Genomic DNA, 19,031 nt, shown 5'->3' with positions numbered 1-19,031 from the left:
CTCTCTCTCTCTCTCTCTCTCTCTCTCTCTCTCTCTCTCTTCCTTCCTATCTTTGCTTCCATTCTCAATTTAACAACCATTCGAAATTCCCGGAATTTAGAAATATCACAAACCAAAACATGAAAAACAATACAAACGATGATGATGATGAAGATAATGATCGAAAATCATGAAAAAACGAAAAAAAAGCGAAATTTTTACGATATTTTAATTTAGTTAATCATGAACAAAACAGGAAAAAACTAAAAACTTATTGAAACTTTTGTGGAAAATATTCTGTGATTTTTTAATTCTCTCTGACCCCTTCTTCTTTCTTGTTTTTCATCATCTTTGTTGTTGTTTTTTAAATTTTATTTGTAATTGAAACAAAAAAGTCTTTATTTTTTTTTTAAATTTGTTAACAAAAAAATATTTTGTCATTCATATAAAACGTTACTGCAAAAAGTTTACATTATCACATTCGATTCATTCATTCATCAATCACGCCTGGAACCAAAAAATTCTGAAAAAAAATTTGAAAATTTCATCTCGGGAAAACAAAAAACAAAAAAACATTGCACTTAAAAACCGAACAAACAAACATTTGATAATTAATTAGTTGAATCAACTCTTTCACTTTCATTTTCACTTTCAACTCTTTTTTTCTTGCGCCTGGATATTGATTGATTAATCAGAAAATTACATAACAAACAAACAAAATTTTTTAATTAAACACGAAAAAACAAAACAAACAAAATCAATTATTATGGATCGATTTCAAGATCGTGCACAAAAATATTTTCGTTCAGCAAAATGTTGGTGGATTGGTAATAATGGTGGTGGTGGTGGCAATAATTCAAACAACAATAATAATAATACTGCCAACCAAAAACTAATAAATCATCAAAAAATAATGATGATTAATAATAAAAAAAATTTATCATCATCATCTTCGTCCTCGTCATCATCATCATCATCATCATCGTTATTATCATTAACAGAATCGAAACCGATTAATGATGATGGTAATAAAAATCCGATAATAAAATCATCACGTGATAATCAACAACATAATAATAATAATGGTAGAAAAAATTTACAATCAACAAGACCATTATCGCCAACAATCGCCATGTTTGATAATTTAAAACAACAACAACAACAACAACAAAATTATCGTCATCAATATGAATATAGTGTACCACAAAAATCACCACAACATCCAATAATACCAAAATTGAATAAGAATATTGTTGTTGTTGATGAAGATGAAGATGATGATGATGACGAAGACGACGACGACGACGATGATGATGATGATAATGATGATAATGGAATCGAGCTTATAAAATATTCGGCAGCTATTCCGCCACAAACAAAACAACAACAACAACATGAGGAAGAAGAGGTGGAAAAAGATTTACAGAATTTAGCATCAGCCGCATATCGACGATATCAAAGTCGTCCATCAAGAATACAAATGATAACAAATGATGAACAAAAATCATTACAAAAACAATATAATCATTATCAACAACAACAACAATTTTTAACTGTAAAATCAACCAATTTAAATAAACAACAACAATCACCAAAACAAAGAAAAAATATTCATAGTCGTCATCGTCGTCGTCGTAATCGTCGTCCATTGAAAATTGATCAACAATCAATGTATCCATATTTAAAAAATAATGAACCACAATTTGATGAATTGGTATTACGTTTTGAACAACAACAGGAAAAACACCTGAATCATAATTCAGAAAATATTTCTATTGATATTTCAATTGTTGATGAAAAAATTGGACAAAAAGATGAAAAAAATGATGATCTATGTTCATCATATGATTATCATTTAAGGACAACAGATTTTTCAAAAACAACATTAAAACCAATGATTGATGGTTCACCAATAACAGCATCAGATCGTAGACAACAATTATCTAGGCTTTATTCATTTGATCATCGTGATCATGATGATAATGATGATGATGATGAACAAAATCAATTTATCGATAATCATCAACAGCAAGATAATATCAATATTGTTGATATTAATAACGATGATAATGATGACCATTTTGTTGTTGTTGATTCATCCGGATATCCACAACAACAACAACAACAAAATTGGTTAAAATATTCAAAAAGACCACCAAATATTGAACGTTCAAATACTGAACCATCATCACAATCAATAATATCTGTTATAAATGTTGGTGGTGGTAGTAATATTGTTGGTGGACAACAACAATCGCAACAATCACCATTACATTTAACACATTCACCAATTAGAAGATCACCATTAGATAATATTAATAATAATAATAATAATAATGGATCAATGTTAAGACAATCATCATTTGATCATCATTATTTAACACCAACATCTGCCTATCATCATCAACAATATCCATCTTCATTAAGTTTGCATCATTATCATCATTTACAGCATGGTGGTGGACATGGACAACAACAGCAAATAAAATCACCATCAATTTATGGTACAAGTTCATCGGCATCATCATTATTATTAATGATGGCCAATTCTACAAATACAAATACAAATAATTTACAACAACAACAACAATTACATGGAAATGGTTGTCATTATGAATCAACATCAAGTATTAGTTCAAATAATAGTAATTGTAGTGCTGCATATCATTATATTTATCCACCACCACCTCAACAGCAACAACATTCATCGGGTAATAATTCAATATCACCAAGTGGTTCAAGAATATTACCAAAATTAAATTTTACAAAAAATCCATATCTTATGTTGGATGATAATGTTAATGTTGGTGGTAATAATCGATCGATAAATAGCCCTAACGGTAATAATAATGGTGGTTTAACAAGAGCACCACCAATTATGGCATCACAATCAGTTGATGAATATAGTACCGGTTTAATTGATCCAGGTAATTTAGCATTAATGATGGAACGTTCATCATTAGAAAATTTACCATTTCCATCAACAAATGGACAAGTTAATCAACAATTTTTTCTTAATTCATCATCATCATCATCATCAACAGCACAGCAACAAATTTCAAATTCATTATGGAAACAGCAAGATGATTATTGTCCTGGTGGTGGATCAACAACAACAACAGGATCATTAGCTAATAGTCGTCGTGGTAGTACAAGAAGTGGACATTTTCCAATCAATAATTCGAATCAACATCATCCACCAATACAATCATCATATTCATTAGATGTGCCAACATTAGATCGTTTTGGAAATGTACATTATCATAATAATAATAATAATTCTTATCAACAACAACAACAACAATCTTGTTTTAATCATCAATATGGATCATCATCATATATTTATGGCCAACAACAACAATATTCATCATCATCACAATCACAAACATCTTTATTATCAACAGCAGCAACAACAACAACAACATCGACAATAACAACAACAATTTCGAATGATTGTTTATCCAATTCAACGGCGACAACAACAACAACAAATAGAAGATTATCACCAAAAGATTATCAAATTTTTTTACAGAATCAAAGTCCAAATCATAGTTCATTATCGCCTTGTCATCAACAACAACAACAACAACAATCTACAGCAGTAACAACAACAACAGCAAATATTGATGATACAAATTTTGGTCAACAACAACAACAACAACGAAGAAGACAACTTCCAACAATAAAAAGTTTACCATTATTAATCAATGCAAATAATAAACAAATTACAACAGCAAACAATTGTATTAGTGGACAACAAAATAATGATGATAATATAGCGACATCTAATAATATGATTATAAATAGTAATAATAATAATAATGATCAATTACAATCACCATCAAAAACAGCAACAACAACAACATTAATAACAACACCAACAACAACAACAACAATAGGACAAAAACAAAGACAAAGATTATTTCGTCGTTCACCACAACATCCACGTTTATCACGTTTAAATTCATATCATCATCAACAACAACAACAACAACAAACAATAAATAGTGGTGGTAGTAATAGCGGTGTTAATGCGATAAATTCACGTTTATCAGTACCATCATTGCGTTTAACACATTCATTTGATGATGATCATCATCAACATTTACAACATCAACAACATTTACAGCCAAAAATATTATCATCATTATCATCATCAACAATAACATCATCATCGACAACAAATAATAATAATAATCTAATGACTGGACAACATAGACATTCATCACCAACAACACCGGGTGCTTGGATAATGGCACCACCAGGTTATCAACAACAACAACAACAATCAACAATTGTAACACAATCATCATTATCATCATCATCGATAACAACATCACAAACATCATTAACAACTGGATCGATTCATCAACAACAGCAACATTATTCATCAATTTATCATTTACATCGATTATCATCGGTTGATCATCAACAACAGCAACAACAACAACAAATGATACGTAAACAATATTCAGTTGATTGTGTTGATTATAAACCATCAACAACAACAACAACAATGGCAATGATGCAATTATCAATATCAGGTTTTAATAATAATAATAATCAAACGAATCAATTAAATTATCATAATCGTCCATCACCTTATTCGGATTCATCTGTATCGATTAATATTGAACATGATGTTGAATCGACAATTAAAATGGCAAAACAAAGATTACAACAACAACAGCAGCAGCAGCAGCAGCAACATCAACAATTATGGAAAGGATCCGGTTCATTGATTGATAATCAAAATGATTTTCAACAATTTAAACAACCACATCAACATCAGCAATTTTATGGTCCAACAATAAAAACTACTGGACGTAAATTACCGACAATATTTAGTGCATCATCAACAACATCACAATCGGGTTATTTTTGGCGTCATCCAAGGTTTTTTTCCCATAATGATGATAATTAATTTTTTGTTTCTGATTTTTTAAAAAAGAGCCAAATGAAAAACTTGATCAGCTACGCCATTTAGGATTTTAGAATATTAATATTTTATTTTTGAAAGGTTTTTTTGTTCAATTTTAATAATGATTTTTTCTTTGATTTTTCCCCCTCCTTGATATAGAAAATCACTTAGCCTTGAGGATGCTGCAATGGGAACAGGTGAAACGGATATTTATCATCCGAATCAAATATTTCAACCGGCTAATCAACAACAACAACAATCATATGAAGTTAAAAGTGATATTTGTGGACCACATTTATCAACACAAGCATCATTATCATCAAATTCAAGTGCTGGTTGTGGTGGTGGTGTTGGTCCTGGTTCAGATCCAACATCATCATCGATTCAAGTTATTACAAAAGAACCAAAATCATCACCATCAAAAAATTTATCGAACGTTATCGATCAAGATGAAGAAGATATTGAATTAATTAGTTATCTTTGTCGTCGTTATATAAAAGAACAAAAAGATATTGATGAAGAACAAGAACAAGAAGATTTAATTGATTATAAATTAGGTGGTTATCATCCATTAAAAATATTTGATGTTTTAAATGGTCGATATTCGGCAATACTTAAATTAGGTTGGGGACATTTTTCTACTGTTTGGCTTTGTTGGGATATGAAGTAAGTTTATTTTGTTTTGTTTTTGTAATCCAGTGTTAAAAATTTTTTCCTTTTCAAAAAATGTAGAGAAAAAATATTTGTTGCAATAAAAGTAGTGAAAAGTGCCGGACAATATACTGAAACTGCTCATGATGAAATTACATTATTAATGAGGGTATGTGTTTTATAAAGTTTATAAATTGAAATTTACAACGAAAAATTATAAAATTTTTTATAAAATTAGGTTCGTAAAGCTGATCCGGATCATAATGAAGAGATCGTACAAATGTATGATAGTTTTCAAATCAATGGTATTAATGGATCTCGTAAGTTATTATTATTATTTTGTTTGGTTTTTTTTGTTCTGATAAAATTATAATTTTTCATTTTTCAAAGATGTTTGTATGGTTTTTGAAGTACTTGGTTGTACATTATTAGATTTAATTATAAAATCACAATATAATGGTATACCATTGGAAAATGTACGAAGTATAATTAAACAGGTAAGTGGTTTCTGTTATTGTTCATGGTTAATCGATTGATTGATTTTTTTTTAATTCAAAAAACAAATCAAAGGTATTACGTGGTTTACATTATCTTCATCATACTTGTGGTATTATACATACAGATTTAAAACCAGAAAATGTTTTATTAGTTGGTAGTCATGAAATGGCACAAAAATTAGCATTCAAAGCATTATATCGTATACATAATAATATTCCATTACCTGTTTCATATAAATCGAATGCACCGGTTGCACAGATTGGTTTGTATTTTTTTTCGTTTTGTTTATTCTGGGTTAATTAATTTTTTTGATTTTCATTACAACAGAAGCTGAACATCGTCGTATAAAGAAAAAATTACGTCGTAAAAATAAGAAAAAAGCTAAAAAATTAGCAAATACAAAATCAAGTTCAACATCAACAACAAGTTCAGCACCGACAATAATTACATCATGTAATAATAATAATAATACAAATTCGATCAACAATGATGATAATGGACAATCAGTTGATATTGATGATTCAAATTCAATTCGTGAAGATGATGAAATGATTTCATCAAAAACAAATAATAATAATACACTTATAATGGAAAATTTATTAATGCCTGAATTTGCCTGGTTATATGATCCAGGTTATATAAAATATTATGAAGGTATTGGTTATCCGGAATTTGCTGTTGAAATTTTACAATCATCACGACATTGGATACGTAAAGAATTTCAATTAGATAAAGGAAATGAACCTGCATTTGAAATATGTGATGTTCGTGTTAAAATTGGTGATCTTGGAAATGCTTGTTGGGTGGTAAATAATTATTATTCTTTATTCTTTCGATTAAGATTGTTTCATTAATTTTTTTGTTTTGTTTTGAAAATCAATTTTCAAAGGATCATCATTATTCTGAAGACATACAAACACGACAATATCGTAGTCCTGAAGTGATATTACGTGCCGGTTATGGTCCATCGGCTGATATTTGGTCAGTAGCTTGTTTAGCATTTGAATTAGCTACCGGTGATTATTTATTCGATCCACGATCAACATTATCAACAACAAGAGATGAAGATCATATTGCTAGAATGATGGAATTATTAGGACCATTACCACGTGAAGTTATATTTGCTGGTGCACGAAGGCAAAAATTTTTTGATAATCAAGGTATTCATATTGATTTATATTAATATTGGAAATTTTGATTGAATATTGTTTTTATTTATTTTTATTTTGTTTAAAAAAAGGACGATTTCTAAAACGTTTATTTGAAGATTATGATATTTATTCATTATTGGTTAATAATCATAAATTTCCAAAACCAGTAGCGAATATATTTGCCGATTTTTTGGAAACATTATTAAATTATAATCCAACTATACGACCAACAGCATTAGAATGTTTAAAACATCCATTTATGATTTGTGATTATAATTATTCATCAATGTTAGAAATGGTACGTCAATCATCATCACGTAATGATGATGCAAGTGGTGGTGGTGGTGATGGTAGTAATTCATCTGATCGTCATAATCATCATAGTAATAATACAAGCTATAATTCTACCGATGATGATGATGATGATGATAATAATGGATCCGAATCACGTACAACAACAACAACAACAACTAAATGTCATGATCAACGTACTGAAAACCATCATCAACATCATCATCATCATGAACATTATAATAGTTCAGAATTAAGTGGTCGTAGTGGTTGTTCACAAGCAGGTCGTTCAAGAACACATTCAAATAGTAGCCATCATATTAATAATGATAATCAGGAATCTATAAATTTGAATGAAAAAAAATTGAAAAAAAATTCAAATTGGAAACAAAAACAACAATCATGTGATCAAGCTGGTGGTTGTACTACTACTACTACAAGTAGTAATAAATCAATCTGTTGTCAAACATCAAAAAATCATAATATTATTGGTGCTGCTCTGGATGATGAACATCTTAATCATAATGATGAAAATATGATTCAAATTAATGGTGGAACAAAATTTGAAAAATGTTGCCCAAATAATAATAGTAATTTAATGATGAAAATGATGAAAAATTCATCAAAACATAGTGGTCAGTTATTGAATAATAATAATAATAATGATTCGGCTACATCAGAAACGGATGCAGATAGTGATTGATTGAAATTGAAAAACATCAATCAATCAAAATCACTTTATGAATTGATATATGGCATATAAATACACACACACGTATCATCATCTTGTTTGTTTTTTCTTTCATATTTTAAAATCCACCGTATTTTTTTTTTCTTCACCTGATAAAAATTTACTTTCACCTACACACACACATTTGTGATTCTCTCTCATCTTCTCCTCTTCAAATATTATCAGATTGACTCAATTGATCGATTTTCCCTTATTCTCTCTCTCTCTCGAAACAAAATTCAGTTGAAAAAATCAGTTAACAAACAAACAAACAAAAAACATTTCACAATTTAATAGTGATCACAAAGGCATTAATAAGGTATTATTATGAATCTCAAAAAACACTCAAATTACCCATTTCTTATTATTCTTTTTAAAATCTTAATTATAATTAATTATAAAAATTATAAAAATTAAATTAATTACACAGATATCTACAACAAAAAAATAAACAAATAACCAGATTTCCTTTTTCAAATTTTACAAAAATTAAATTATCAAATTATAAACAAAAATAAACAAATGTATTTTTCTCACTACTGTTAATGATCGCGATTAAATGAAATGAGATTTATTTAAAAAAAATTACAAATAAAAAATCGAATAATAAAATTATCAAACTCTGAAAAAATTTATTTGTTTCTTTTGCTGTTTTGATTAGTTTTCGTTGATCGTCCTCGACCTCGACCTCGTCCTCTTCCTCGTGGTTGTCTTGGTCTTTGTTCGTTATCATCATCATCATTGTTGTTGTTGTTATCGAAGTTATTGTTGTTGTTGTCGACATCGACATCATTATCATTATCATCATCCTCGTTGTCATCGATTGATTGTAATTTTTCCAATTCAATTTTCATTGTTTCAAAAATTATTTGTTGACATTGTTCAATCAATTGTTCAACTTTATTTGTATTTTCATCTAAATTTGTTGATCCATCAATCTAATTTTTTCAAGAGAAAAAACTTCTTCAATAAGAATTAGCAAATTTTTTTAGAAAACAAACTTACCTGAATTTGTTGAATGATTCGAATAAGATTATCTAATGGATTATTTGGTATTTTTTTAATGATTGAAATCAATTCGGAATTTTGATAAACATCTGCCAATTGTTTAAATAATGGATTAATTTGCATAAAAATTTTAAAATTTTCAAAATTATTTTCATATTTTTGTAATGATACTGTTAATTTTTCATCCAAAAATATTTGTTCATCAATATCTTTTAATTCATTTTCAATTGTTTGTATTTCTTCTGTTTTTTTATTATTATCAATTTTTAATTGTAATATTGATTGATCAATTTTAGCTAAATCATTATCAATAATTTCAATTTGTTTTAAAATATTTTCATTAATTAATTTAAGTGTATCATTATCAATAGTTGATAATTGTTGTTCATCAAGTTCAAGTTCAGAATCTTCTATTATTGAATCTGGTTCATTTCTATATAAAAAAGAAAAAGAAGAAGTTGATTAAAACAATGAATTATTAATACCCCCCTAATACATACTTTGGATTAATATTTTGAATAGATTTTTGTTGTAATTTTTCCAATTCTTTAATTGTTTTCAATATTGGATATAAACGATTTTTAATGAGATAGGCAAATGTTTTAATAATATTATTTGTTGATAATTCATTTTGTCCCATCATTTTTAAATCATGACGATGTATACGAATATTTAATGATAATATTTCAAATTGTAGATTAAATTTTCGCCAAAAATCATCATGTGTTGTTCTTGGATCAAATATCATTGATTTATCACCAATTCGTACAAAACATAATGATACTAAACGAACAAATGTTAAAAATATTGGACGTTTACTAAATTGATAAAGATTAAAATCAATTTCAGCATCGATTATAAATTTATCAATATAATCAAATGCTTGTATACGTGTCATATCTTGAAAATGATTTTCATCAACATTACGTAATATTGTTGATGATGATGATGATGATATTATTGTACGATTTGAACGATGATAAGAATTTGGTGTTTGAATTGGTGTTAATTTTGAACGATGATAATTTGTCTGGACATTGATTGGTGTACGATTATTCCTTTGAATATTGATTGGTGTACGATAATTTTTTAATCTATCCTGTCGATTCGGTGTACGACTATCCATTGTTATTGTTAACGGAATACAAGAGAAACAAACAAAAAACCGAAGAGAGACGACCAATAAATCAATCAAACAAACAAACAATCAGTCAAATGAACGATTGATTGAAAAAAACTTTACAGTTCAATACGATCATAATGACCATGACTAACACAAAAAATGAACAATTAATCAAATGACCACAAAAACAAAAAAAAGTTGGCTTTTATTAAAGTTCAAAAAAACAAACATCAAAATTCATATTATAAATAGTAAATTGTGAATTTGTTTGTGTAAAACATTTATAAATTATAATTATAGATATAATGAGATATAGATGGATAGATAGATAGAAAATGTATTTCAGAAGTTTTTATAACCAAAAAAAAATTGTAATAAGTAGATTATGTATGTTTATAAATACGATATGATAATTTAAATCAAATTAAAAAACAAAAAAATTAATGGCTGTTAAAACAAAAAAAAAAAAAAAAACAATCAATCATCTTCATCATCATTTTGGTTAGATGAATGAAATGTGTATCTTATCACAAACAAAAACAAAAAAAAAACTTTGAGCAAATTAATCAAAAGAGAGAAAATAAAAGGGTTATGATTCATGTGTGTGATTATTATGTTGTTGTTGTTTTGAGATTGCAAATTTTCAATGACTTAAGAATAATAATAAGAAATTAAGAAGGCCAACAGATAAATAGAAAATCAATCACCGAATTTGTTGTTGTTGGTTCAATTAGGATTAATAATTTGATATTGATAATGATCAGCATAAGTGATAATAATAATAATTGCACCATGTACAATAATATTTCGACCATTTTGACGACGTTCAATAGTATTTTTTCGAAAAAATTCATTAATAAATTTAATTGTTTTATTAATTGAATCACGATGTAAACGATATGATTCTTTTAATGTAGATTCAATAGTAGAAATAGTTGGTATAACAAAATCTAATGATTGATTAATCCAAGAATCAAGATCAAGAATTTCTAAAATTTTTTTCAATGTATTCATTGGATAATCAACAGCCAATATTTTAAGATTTGGATTTGATAAATTAAATATTAAATCAAGTTTTTGTATTTCAGCATTTAAACTATTCCAATGACGACGTCTATCATTACCATTTGTTACAAATTCAATACGTGATGCTAATGATTGATTTGATGATGATGATGTTGTGGTTCTTGTTGTTGTTGTTGTCGAAATAGATTGACGACGTTGTTCATCATTCACTGTATTTGATTGTGAATTTCGTAATGTTCTAGTAGATGTTGATGTTGTAGATTGAATATTTGTATTAGCTGATGATGATGTTGATGTTCTTTCCATTAATCCAATCTGTTGTTGTTGTTGTTGTTGTTGTTGATCAACTAACATTGGTTGAGATTCATTTTTTCGATCTTTGCCCAAAAATTCAAAAATTTTATCAGTAACCGATTCTAATGTTAAACATTCAAATTGAAATATATTTTTTCCAATAATTAATTGATTTTCAATTTTATTTGGCCAATAAATAATGTTTAATTCATATAAATTAATTTGCATAACAATAATTAATGGTATTGCTTGATATTTAGCATTATCATAAATTTCTGTAAAATAATTTGATTTTGCAATAGATTTTTTATCAAAATTTTTTAAAATTGTTTCTGCCATAACAATTGTACTGTAACCATCATTACGAAATTGTCGAATAAATCTATAAATTTTTTCATATGCAAATAATCTTGAAATATTAAATTTAAAATTTGATTCTGTTTTTGTTGATAAATCTTTATCAATAATATATGGAATAAGTATAATATCAATATTACAAAAACGTGATCCATTCGATGAATTTAATTTCATTTTTTCTAAACGATTTGTAAACATTTTATAATAACATTGATCAAATGTTAATGGTGTATCTAATTTTAACATTAATGATGATTTTACCAATTGTATTAATAAATCCAAATCAATAGAAATACCAAATGCATGTGCTGGTTTAAAATTTTGTATCTTCATTTGTAAACGAAAATTATTTATAACATTATCATATTGTCCACCTGATGCAATCAATTCAGTTTTATGATCAGGTCTTGTAAAAAATCGAAATTGAACAAAAATATTTTTATCATAATAAAATGATTCCGGTGTTAAGCTTAACAAACTGAATCGAAATTCAAATAAATCATTAAAATTAATTTCTTTTTCATTAAAATATGCAGATGATAGAAAACGAATAGCATCCATATATTCGATGATTGGTTTGATTTCATTTTCAAATAATGATTCAAATTCATTATATTTTGTTGATAATTGTTGTAAAATTTGTTTAATTTCAAGCAAAAAATTCACACTAGTTGGTTCACAAATGTTGAGCAAATCATAAAGTATAGCCAATTTTTTGGTATTTACCTGTGGAAACAATGTATTTGTTTCGAATACAAATTTAGCTTTTTCTGTAAGTAAATTTGGTGATTGTGATAAAAGATGTATCAATGAATTAAAATTATCTTGTGGTAATTCAAAATGTTTGAATATTATTGAAAATATATTCAAATTTGATAAATGAATTTCAAATCTATAGGATGGATTATCTGATGACAAAAGTTCACTCCATCTTATAACAAAAGGATCTATTTGATGAGCATTTTTTGTTGATTCTTCGTTAAATTTTGGTAAAAATGTTGGCAATATTTGTATAACAAATCCAATAATTTCAACATAAGGTAAAACCAATAATGATTGACCATTATCAGGAAATATTATATCCAATGAAGATTCATGATGTTGAGTAAATGTATTATCATATTTATAATGTAAATGAAATGTTTTTTCTATTGAAAAATTACGCAAAAATACAATATGTGGATTAGATGCTAAATAACGAGAAAACATTGCACGAAAATGATCAGGCAAAGTAACTTGTGTTCCATCTCGATCGATAAACAAAACACTTTGATCACCAGGCAAATCTTGTAAAAAACTTCTAGTCATCAATAATGGTAATAGCATTTGAGTTGCGCCGAATAATGATGAATGCAATTCAAGAATATTTTTTACAAAATTTATAAACACAAGTTTGTAATTGAAATAGTTTTCAGAATTATGAAGAGGATTAATAATAGATCGAAAATCATATGTTGCATTTTCTCGAATTCCTACTTTACTGTGGAAAATTCTTCTAATCAAATTTTTATAAAGATTAATATCACTTTGTTCCTCTCGGCTAATTTCCTTCGATACTGGACCCCATATTAAATGAAAAGTATCTTCATCTTTATCGATTAAATTCATTATTTCGCGTACTGTTGGTCTATGATATGGATGATATTTTGTCATTAATGTAATCAATTTAAAATCTGCTTCGTTAATCTCTTTTGTTACTTCAATAGGAAGAGAAAGTTTTGGATCTTGAAATTTTGATAAAATACAATGACGTTCCGAATCAGTTTTCATATAATAGGTCATCTCAAAAAATATAAGACCAAGTGAAAAAATATCCATTTTAAAATCAGGTTTATAAGCACCAAATAAATTGGCTTTACGAGCTTCAGGTGCCATATACAAATATGTACCAGCATTCAAACTATAGGTATGATAAGGCTTATTTTCTCGTAACAATGGATTATTATCACCCGAAGGAATTGAATTATCAAGTATAGATAAACCAAAATCACCTACTTTTACATTATAATCAAAATCAAAAAATATATTCGATGGTTTAAGATCACGATGTATTATTCCACTTCCATGTATGTATGCTAAGGCATCACAGATTTCGTTAAATATTCTAAGACGTGCTTCTCTTTCGTCAACAAGTCTTCCGCATCCAATAAAATCAGCTAACGTTCCCATTTCACAATATTCCATTTGAATACATAGAACTTTTCCAATAATTGACATTTCAACATCATCTGAATCATTATCATCTGGATCCACTGACATGTCATACGAAATGGTTTCATCAATAAACCTAATTTTATGTCTAATTGCATTAATATCAGCAGATTCAATCCAAGATGAATAATATCGAACAACCTTTGGATAATTTAATCGAGAAAGATAATGTACTTCTCTCATTATACGTGATGCTTGTTGATCATCAAATTTAACAATTTTTATAGCATAATATGAATCATCCAATTTATTGGTTGCACGCAAAACAAGACCAAAGCCTCCTAAATAAGCAACAAAAAAAAATGGAAAAAAATTTTAACATTGAAATATAAATACCATACCTTTACCGATACAAGCAAGAATATCAAATTCATTTTCAAGACGAGATGATGCTAACGATTTGATATTGGCTATGGTGGACAAATCAAAATCATCATCTTGATCTTCGTTCAATGGATAACGAACCGATGGAATTTTTAATATATCGTTTTCACATGCTGTAATATAATCATGTGCCGAAATGGCTGAAATTGTTGGCCGTTTATTATAATCCGAAGCCATACAAAGCAAAAGCAAATGAATCATTGATTTATATTCAGGTTTTCTTGCAAATGGTACCAATTTTAAATGTTGTTCGGAACGTATTTCATTTTCTTTTACAATATAATTATCAAAAGTCGGTGGTAATGGATTAATATTAAAATCACTATTCAATGCCAATATAAAAGCACCAACATTAAATATTTCATTCAAAACAATATGAAACATATAGAAATTATTATCAAGAAAATTTTGACAAGTCAATTTTCTTATCGAACGTTCTTCAAAATTGATCAATTCACGAACAACGATTGGAATCAAATTAATAATAAATGTATCAACAAATGCATCATAAAGTTTTAATATTCCACCTGGTCCAATAAATATTTTATCACAATCAAAATGACCATAAAACATATCATTTTCGGATAATAATGTCATAGCTTCAATAAATGAAATTAAAATTCTTGATTTGTTATGTTCTTGCAAACAAATCGGATCATCAATAAAGCTATTAATCCATTGAATATGATCGAATGATATCATAGTATTTGTATCGGGAAAAGCTTCTTTAACAATTGAGATCGACATTTTGGTCGGTTTTTTCGATAATGATTCAGAAATTGACCAATCAATTTTAAAATTATAATAATAGCTTAAAAATTTACTTGGATTAATTTCTTTTTTAATTTTTGAAATCAATAATATTCCAATAGTATTTATAATATAAGACATTCTTGTTTGAAATTCTGAATAAAGATCACCCAAATTATTAGCCAATAATTCAAAATTATATTCTAATTGTGAATATCGATATTTTTCATCATTTTCAGTAAAACCATCATGATCATAAAATGATGAATGAAAATAAAAATCACCATAACGATAATGAATATAACGACTTTGTTTCAATAATAGATTACATTTAATTGATTTAGATGATTTAAATGTTGAATCAAAACAAATCGATGAAATTGGAGGCGTAATCAATGATTGACCAACAAGTGATTCAATAGTAATTAAATCTAATTCAACAGCAACCATTTTTTTGAATTTAATTTTTCCCAATTCTTTTAGAATAGCATTCTCAATTGGTGGATCATCATTAGCATATGTTTCTTTAAACATTAATTCTTCTTCATAATTTACTGGTATCGGATCAATAGGTTTAGTTACAAGTTTCATAATTAATTTGGCAGTTTCATTTAAACGAAAAATAGTATCATCATCATTAATATTGTATAAATATTTTACAAATAATTTCATATAATATATTAAATTGAATAAGCAGCCAATTTTTGTATAATATTCTTTACAAAATTCTTCAATAATTCGATTCAAACGCATAAGATGAACCGGATTGACTGGTGACATATATTTTACAGTAGTTTTTGGATAATATCCATTAATATCAATATCTAACCAAATTTCAGAATCGGTTGGACGTTCAAGAATTTCTTTGAAAATGATAATTTTTAATTGAATATAAACGGGTGAAAAATCACCTAATATTTCTTTATCTTCAAGATATTTTTTCTTCATTGCGATAATATTTTCATTTTTTTCAATTGAATACAATATTTCACCATTAATTACTAATTTTACAGTTTGTTCATAAAAACTGGCAATTAATGACAATACTGTTTCACATCTACGATATGAATGTATCATCGATGGTGTTTCACCATAATAAGTTTTAAATTGATCTAAAAGATCAACAATTTGCATACAAATTGTTGGATCCATAACCGAAAAATAGACCTACAAAACAAAATAAATCTAAAATTCGGATAGATTTCGAAAATCATCGATCAACTTACCTTTGATCATTCGTATTTGGAAAATACGAATTTAGTAGAAAATCGACAACTGGAATGTAGTTTATAAGAAACGAATTCAGAATAAAACAACAGGTAATTGCGAAAAAAAATTGCCAAGAATATATTATCAACTTAGTAGAATTAGTCGAGAAAAAAACGCGAATTAAAGAAAAAAGAATTTCGAACTTATTCGTTCGATTTTATGTTCATCACATGTGCACAAGAAGGTACAGTCATCGCTCGAAAAAAAACAGGGTTTGCTAGTTATATTCGAAACCTTGTTATACCGAGTACCGCCAGTACGAAGGGTAACTGTATTTGTATTTGGAAAAGAAAAATGAGCCGAAACTATTTCGACTTAACCTATGTATATACACAGCGCAACAGATTGATTTTTGAAATTTTTAAAAAATTTAAAAATTACTTTATAATTTTCAAATATTTTTAATTCAAACAAACAACAAAAAAAATATTAAATTATATTCAAGAATTTATAAAAGAATATTTATTTTAAAAAAATTCATTCAATTTTCAATAATTTTTGTTTTGTTTTGTTTTTCTTTCCACACGTGATCACATTGGATTGAAATAGTTTGTTGTTGTTTGTATATTTTTCATTTAATAGATGGCGGTATTTGTTTTTTTCAAATTTTCATTTTCAAATTTTGTCAATATATTTCCAATATTTTAATTGCTGCTTTTATACCTGTCCATGTTTCTAAACATGTTGGTATAATTTGCCAAATTGGTAATTGAAAACCATATGTACCTGTATCACGTAATTCAAGTGCAAATGAATTTTTTACCTGTAATTTATCATAAACATAATCAACACTAGCACCAGATGCTAAATCTTTTAGATATTTAAAACAAAAAACAAAACATTTTGACTTCTACAAATTACAAATTTAAACATATCACTTACAAATTACATCGGCAATTGAACCATATTTATATTGTGTACCATATAATGATCGTATTGCATTGACAGCAGCTTGTGATGCTGATCTCTTTTTTTTTGTGATCAAAATTATCAAATTAATTACAAAATAAATTACAAGAAAATAATAATTATTATTATTATAAACAAACTAACCAAACGATTATAATCATTAATACGTTTAGATGAATAACCATATGGAAACATCCATAATTGACTATAACTATGTATAGCAAAATAGGCAAAAATTTTTCCATTATATTTTTGTAAAAATGTAGCCATTTGTCGGGTTTCAATTTCAGAAAATGGTCGTTTACCACAATAAATATCTGTACAAGGATCATATGATGAACCTTTTTGACACCATGAACTATCCCAGCTAATTGAGGGTAAAAAAAGGAAGCAAAATCAAATAAAATTTGTATTGAAAAAATTTTGAAAAAATTTACTTTCGATTTGGATCAGCACCAATACAAAATGAACCATACTGTCTTGAACGAGTTTTACGCCATAAACGTTGATGTGTATGTGTAAAAACATAACCATCAACATTTACGGATGGTATTATAATAAATTGATAATGATCAATCAATGATGTTAATTGACTAGTAGTTGATGAGGATAATAAATGACCAGCTAACCATATACAGAATGCTGGTGATATCCATTCACGTGCATGTATACCACATTCAACAAAGATTATTTTCTGGTCGCTGCTGCTGCTATTATTATTCATCATTAAATTACCAATTTTAATACCGAAAATATTACGTCGTTCATATGAATAACCAATGGATATTTTTTCAGCCATTTTTGGATCTATGTTTTCAATTGATTGATTGAAAATTTGCATAAAAATTTGCATAAATAATATACATACATTTATTGGCCAGATAATCAATTTGTGAATATAATTCATCATATGTATGATAATTTCCATAATCAAATTGATCATAATAATAATCATTTACATTTACATTTGCTGATAATGATCGTTGATAAAATAATTTTTTAGCTAAATTAATTTCCAGATTTTGTTGTTCAATAATTTTTTTATAATTTTCACTGATAATATCATAATCAATATTTGATTGATTTAATTTTGATTTTATAAATTGTTTTTGTTGTGGATTAATAAGTGTTAAAATTGATTGAAAATTATTATTATCAGCATCATGCTTTTGTTGAATAAATGGTTGGTTCCAATAATCCAGCTGATTATTTATAAAGAAATTACAAATTACAAGTAAAAATTACAAAGTAAAAATTACAAAATTACAAATTCTCACCTGATAATCATATTGAAATTGTTTAATCAATTCAATTTGTTTATTATTGATTGGTTTAATACGTAACAATTGATAACCATCATAATCTAAATGTGCATCATCATCATTATTACGATGAAAATCAATCGATGATTCTGTATTCACCACTGTAATGATGAATAAGAAAAAAAAATGTAACAACATTTTTTTTTTGATTATCAAT

At 26.9% G+C, this 19,031-nt stretch overlaps 4 protein-coding genes across 4 annotated transcripts; 1 reads left to right on the top strand and 3 right to left on the bottom strand.

Annotated features, from left to right (window-relative positions):
- Positions 1-640: 640 nt before the first annotated feature.
- LOC113794694 (uncharacterized) lies at positions 641-8,447 on the top strand. The gene is made up of 9 exons (XM_075820106.1): positions 641-4,875; positions 5,060-5,566; positions 5,633-5,720; positions 5,790-5,871; positions 5,942-6,048; positions 6,122-6,311; positions 6,377-6,855; positions 6,939-7,209; positions 7,290-8,447. Exons 1-9 carry the CDS (start codon positions 746-748, stop codon positions 8,192-8,194), a joined length of 6,759 nt encoding a protein of 2,252 aa, XP_075676221.1. The 5' UTR covers positions 641-745; the 3' UTR covers positions 8,195-8,447.
- Positions 8,448-8,763: 316 nt separating this feature from the next.
- LOC113794692 (uncharacterized) lies at positions 8,764-10,490 on the bottom strand. Its single transcript, XM_027344820.2, has 3 exons — positions 9,730-10,490; positions 9,227-9,662; positions 8,764-9,159 (listed from the first exon to the last, which is right to left on the bottom strand). Exons 1-3 carry the CDS (start codon positions 10,353-10,355, stop codon positions 8,854-8,856), a joined length of 1,368 nt encoding a protein of 455 aa, XP_027200621.2. The 5' UTR covers positions 10,356-10,490; the 3' UTR covers positions 8,764-8,853.
- Positions 10,491-10,523: 33 nt separating this feature from the next.
- On the bottom strand, positions 10,524-16,900 carry LOC113794691 (uncharacterized). Its single transcript, XM_027344818.2, has 3 exons — positions 16,601-16,900; positions 14,582-16,541; positions 10,524-14,521 (listed from the first exon to the last, which is right to left on the bottom strand). The coding sequence occupies exons 2-3, from the start codon at positions 16,524-16,526 to the stop codon at positions 11,079-11,081; spliced, it is 5,388 nt and encodes a 1,795-aa protein (XP_027200619.2). The 5' UTR covers positions 16,527-16,541; positions 16,601-16,900; the 3' UTR covers positions 10,524-11,078.
- A 177-nt stretch (positions 16,901-17,077) lies between these two features.
- On the bottom strand, positions 17,078-19,012 carry LOC113794690 (carboxypeptidase B-like). The gene is made up of 6 exons (XM_075819991.1): positions 18,830-19,012; positions 18,421-18,754; positions 17,990-18,359; positions 17,697-17,919; positions 17,526-17,610; positions 17,078-17,453 (listed from the first exon to the last, which is right to left on the bottom strand). The coding sequence occupies exons 1-6, from the start codon at positions 19,010-19,012 to the stop codon at positions 17,269-17,271; spliced, it is 1,380 nt and encodes a 459-aa protein (XP_075676106.1). The 3' UTR covers positions 17,078-17,268.
- Between the last annotated feature and the right edge of the window lie 19 nt (positions 19,013-19,031).

This window comes from Dermatophagoides pteronyssinus, unplaced genomic scaffold, assembly GCF_027571235.1.
Source record: "Dermatophagoides pteronyssinus isolate colony J.1.1.1.1 unplaced genomic scaffold, Derpt_VIB-CSIC_2022.12 sq0005, whole genome shotgun sequence".
Taxonomy (NCBI): Eukaryota; Metazoa; Arthropoda; class Arachnida; order Sarcoptiformes; family Pyroglyphidae; genus Dermatophagoides; species Dermatophagoides pteronyssinus.
The sequence above is the reverse complement of the archived record's forward strand: the minus strand, read 5'-3'. Positions and strand labels throughout refer to the sequence as shown.

What these genes read in the sequence shown, in the direction of transcription:
- LOC113794694 (XM_075820106.1), top strand. Translation starts at nt 746, where the DNA reads ATGGATCGATTTCAAGATCGTGCACAAAAATATTTTCGTTCAGCAAAA. An exon ending in TGCACCGGTTGCACAGATTG is followed by an intron (nt 6,312 to 6,376) that starts GTTTGTATTTTT and finishes TCATTACAACAG; the next exon opens with AAGCTGAACATCGTCGTATA. An exon ending in AAAATTTTTTGATAATCAAG is followed by an intron (nt 7,210 to 7,289) that starts GTATTCATATTG and finishes GTTTAAAAAAAG; the next exon opens with GACGATTTCTAAAACGTTTA.
- LOC113794692 (XM_027344820.2), bottom strand. Translation starts at nt 10,355, where the DNA reads ATGGATAGTCGTACACCGAATCGACAGGATAGATTAAAAAATTATCGT. An exon ending in ATTCAAAATATTAATCCAAA is followed by an intron (nt 9,663 to 9,729) that starts GTATGTATTAGG and finishes TTTTTTATATAG; the next exon opens with AAATGAACCAGATTCAATAA. An exon ending in GAATCATTCAACAAATTCAG is followed by an intron (nt 9,160 to 9,226) that starts GTAAGTTTGTTT and finishes TGAAAAAATTAG; the next exon opens with ATTGATGGATCAACAAATTT.
- LOC113794691 (XM_027344818.2), bottom strand. Translation starts at nt 16,526, where the DNA reads ATGGATCCAACAATTTGTATGCAAATTGTTGATCTTTTAGATCAATTT. An exon ending in TCTTGCTTGTATCGGTAAAG is followed by an intron (nt 14,522 to 14,581) that starts GTATGGTATTTA and finishes TTGCTTATTTAG; the next exon opens with GAGGCTTTGGTCTTGTTTTG.
- LOC113794690 (XM_075819991.1), bottom strand. Translation starts at nt 19,012, where the DNA reads ATGTTGTTACATTTTTTTTTCTTATTCATCATTACAGTGGTGAATACA. An exon ending in TGATTATCTGGCCAATAAAT is followed by an intron (nt 18,360 to 18,420) that starts GTATGTATATTA and finishes TTGAAAACATAG; the next exon opens with ATCCAAAAATGGCTGAAAAA. An exon ending in GGTGCTGATCCAAATCGAAA is followed by an intron (nt 17,920 to 17,989) that starts GTAAATTTTTTC and finishes ACCCTCAATTAG; the next exon opens with CTGGGATAGTTCATGGTGTC.